This window comes from Palaemon carinicauda, chromosome 17, assembly GCF_036898095.1.
Source record: "Palaemon carinicauda isolate YSFRI2023 chromosome 17, ASM3689809v2, whole genome shotgun sequence".
Taxonomy (NCBI): domain Eukaryota; kingdom Metazoa; phylum Arthropoda; class Malacostraca; order Decapoda; family Palaemonidae; genus Palaemon; species Palaemon carinicauda.
In genome coordinates, this window is record NC_090741.1 from 131,850,163 (window position 1) to 131,854,213 (window position 4,051).

A 4,051-nucleotide genomic window follows, 5' to 3' on the forward strand; every position below is an offset into this window, starting at 1 on the left:
AGTGATTGATGAAACCCATAGACTATAGTAAAAAGTCGGAAAAATTGGTCAACATTTAGGAGCCGATACACCATGCAAGGCTGAATACATTCCAGGATAGCCATTTCAATAGAAGTGAAGACAGTAAGGATGGTTTTGAGTAGAAAAAGAATCAGAAAAGGAAAAGATAACATCTTGATATACCACCAGGCATCCATGGCCCTTCTATTAAGCCTGCCCAACACACCATTTAAAAAAAAATAGAAAAAAAAATAATAAGATAGAATATTGTGCCCAAGTGTACCCTCAGCTGACCCAAGAGTGTCATATTGTTTTGAAGCACTCTGATCTTCGTTCCTGGCTATAATGTACCCTTACTTTAGATTGCCTGAAAATTGCAATGGAATTTCTCTTGACTAGGTCATAAATAGATTGACTCTGTGCATCAAATACATTCATGCTAAATTTCTTGTACTATTTGTCGTCTGTATCCTCCAGTGTGTGCAAACATGCTACCACAGTTTTAACTGTCAACTGTTACGAGATGTTGGAAGTCCTCTGAGAAAATGTTACTCATTCGTTTTATGGTATTAGAGAAACTAAAAACGTGTTACTGAAAGGATTTCTGTCACGAGAGACGCTACTCATGGTGCCTGAAATTTTCCAGGATCCTCAAGTCATCATTTTCAAGGTATTCTCCTTCAAAGTGCGTAAAAAGCCATGCCACCTCTTAACATGAGACATTCATACACAGATAGCAACAGAGTTCTCCACAAGTCCCACAGCAACCCCCTGAGCCTTTACCAATCTTTTTCCGCTCACGAGCCCGTCAAATAGAATCGCTGATAATATACTTGATGTCCCTGGAAGCTCATCTTTTACATCCCTGGGCAAGGATTTCAAAACACTGATGTACAGAGGCCTCCATCGTGCATAATCATCATGGTCCAATGCAAGGAATAGCAGAGTGAGTTTTTCAATCTGCGACATAAAGAGGAAAATTAACTCTTCTGTGAGCCTTGACTAAGAATAATAATATCATATCTCATTATCATATCAAGGTACAGAAAAGTAGCGGTTTTCTTTAGTCGATAATTTTTCCAACCTGTGGCTAACTTTGCCTCTTTTGAGCTATTACTCAGCATTAAAGCCTCCTTCTGGAGGTTGTGCAATGTCAAGACAGCTTCTTGGTTGGAATGTCCAGTGTATGTTAGATGAGCTGCTTTTAGGCTTGAGTAAATTGTTCCCTGCCTGGGGTCCGACATCATTCCCAGAGGCTACTTCCATTTTTCAAATAATTCAATGTAGAGGAGGGTAATCAATGTTAGATTCATGTTTTCAGCTCCATAACAATCTATCAATTTGATTTTTCTTTTAACCTCTTTCGTGATAATAAGCACTGTAAATTAGATGAATATAGTTTTAATATATTATGATTATAAAAATATCAAAATTCAGGATTTGTTACATGAAAAAAAAATCAAAACGGTTCCAACTCCAATATTAATTTTTAGTTCTTGAGTGATAATTTCTCCAAAGTTGGTGCTTTTACCTTCCTTGTAACAGCGATTTCAAAATCTGAGGTTAAGTGAGCAACGTGACTACAAGACCTAAGAAGAAAGCTCGGACCGAAAGGGAAGACTATCCCACCAAAAGGCGGCGGTAATCCTTCCCCAGCTCCCTTTCCAGTTGGATAATCGCTTGTTATCCATCTAATAACAACCGATCCATAGTGCTAAATCATATACCTATTTAGAAGACTCAGGTTGGTATAGGCATGCAAAATTAAATTACTTAAATGTTTGTAGCAATATATATATATATATATATATATATATATATATATATATATATATATATATATGTATATATATATATATATATATATATATATATATATATACATATATATATATATATATATATATATATATATATATATGTATATATATATATATATATATATATATATATATATATATATATATATATATATATATATATATATATATATATATATATATATATATATATATATATATATATGCCTTCATATATATATATATATATATATATATATATATATATTATATTTATACATACATATATATATATATATATATATATATATATATATATATATATATATATATATAGATAGATAGATAGATAGATAGATAGATAGATAGAATAGATAGATATATATTTAGATAATATATATACGTATATATATATATATATATATATATATATATATATATATATATATATATAAATATAAATATATATATATATATATATATATATATATATATATATATATATATATATATATATATATATATATATATATATATATATATATATATATATGTGTGTGTGTGTGTGTGTGTGTGAATATATATATATATATATATATATATATATATATATATATATATATATATATATATATATATATATATATATATCCCCTTGTGCCTTTTAACCCAAAGGGCGTCGATTAGATTTCGTCTGTCATCTCAATCTTGTGCTTTTAATTCAGTACTTCCCCATTCAACATTTCCTAATTGATGCTTCATAGTTTTTAACCTGTAGGCCTGTGTCTTTCAATTCTTTTAGTGTCTTTTGGAGCTCAGTTAAACGTTTGGTGAACTAACCTCTCTCGGGGATTGCGAACACCATGCCCAAACCATCTTTTTGATCCCTCACCATGATCTCCTCCACATATGTGACTCAAGTAATACCTTATATTTTATTTTCTAATCCTGTTCTGCCAGTTAACTTCTAATATTCTTCTGAGGGGTTTGTTCTCAAATTTACTAGATATGTTGAAGATTTTAAAATTTTCAAACCATGTCTCATCTCATTACAGGAACCCAGATTTTTACAAGTGATTTCATGCAATCTGGTTTTACTTAATCTAGCCTGTGTCTTAATTGCTTTTTTCAATCTTTCACTAAACTCTAATTCTAAAGACTCGGTATAGGAGATCATAGCTCCTGGATACATATATGATTGTACCTCGTTAATTCTTTCTTTATCCAGCGATATTTCATCTTCAACTGTATATTCCATTCTCATCATCGCTTTCTTTCTTCTATCTGTATTGAGCCTAAGCTCCTGTGTTATTACATGCACTCTGGTTATATATATATATATATATATATATATATATATATATATATATATATATATATATATATATATATATATATATATATATATATACATACATACAAAGCTGGTGTAGTGTAGAGTAAATGCGATAGTTTATTCATGATGTTTTTATACATTCCGTGTGTTCATTGAAGAGATGAGTAGCCAGCCTGTAAGATGAGTTCTTCTTGTGTAGATTCAAGTTTATTATGTGAATTACGTAAGACTTTCATTTTGAATTCCTTTGTTTTCTTCATTCAAGTCAGTATATGTAAATTTAAGTTTTTTTTAAGAACTAACTTTTTATTTAACGTATTTTTGTTACTAAATCTTACATAATAATTTTGAGAGTGGTATGTAACACATAGAAGATATGAACAAGGTCTTATATAATTTTTTTCTATATTTTTATTACGTGTTGCGTCATGTTTGAGAGAAAATACGCAGTTCTGATATTGTGCCACGTGCTTTGAAATTTTCCTGAAAAATCTAGTAATAGGTCTTAGCTTTCTTCTATTTCGGGGACCAAAGGTGGGTGGAACTAGCTGACAGAGAGTCATCGCATTGTACGTTGGTATGCATGAGAGTTGCCTGACAACCCAAGATTTTTCTGTTGGTGTCGGAGGACCACTCAATTCATACCCTAAATGTGGAGAATTAAATAAACTACAGAGTTTGTAAGTGGAAGATGGATTGCATATTGTCAGACGAAACAGCCTCAGCAATGATGGTAACAGGAACACAATCTGGTATTATGTATGTTGCCGCAAAGATTCACAAAAGAGGCATTCCTCTCAGACCAATTCACATCGCTATTAATACCTGCTCCTATGACCTGTCCAAACATCAAGTAACTAAGTTCGCCCCTCTCACAGTTAATGAATATACCCTAAAAAATACTTATGAATTTGTA

At 30.9% G+C, this 4,051-nt stretch overlaps 1 protein-coding gene across 1 annotated transcript in view; it reads right to left on the minus strand.

The window, feature by feature from the left end:
* Nucleotides 1-723: 723 nt before the first annotated feature.
* Nucleotides 724-4,051, minus strand: part of LOC137656621 (uncharacterized) — a 25,113-nt gene continuing 21,785 nt past the window's right edge. Inside the window, exon 4 of the mRNA XM_068390789.1 lies at nucleotides 724-960. Coding sequence (XP_068246890.1) covers nucleotides 724-960 — 237 coding nt within the window. The remainder of the gene's footprint in view (nucleotides 961-4,051) is intronic.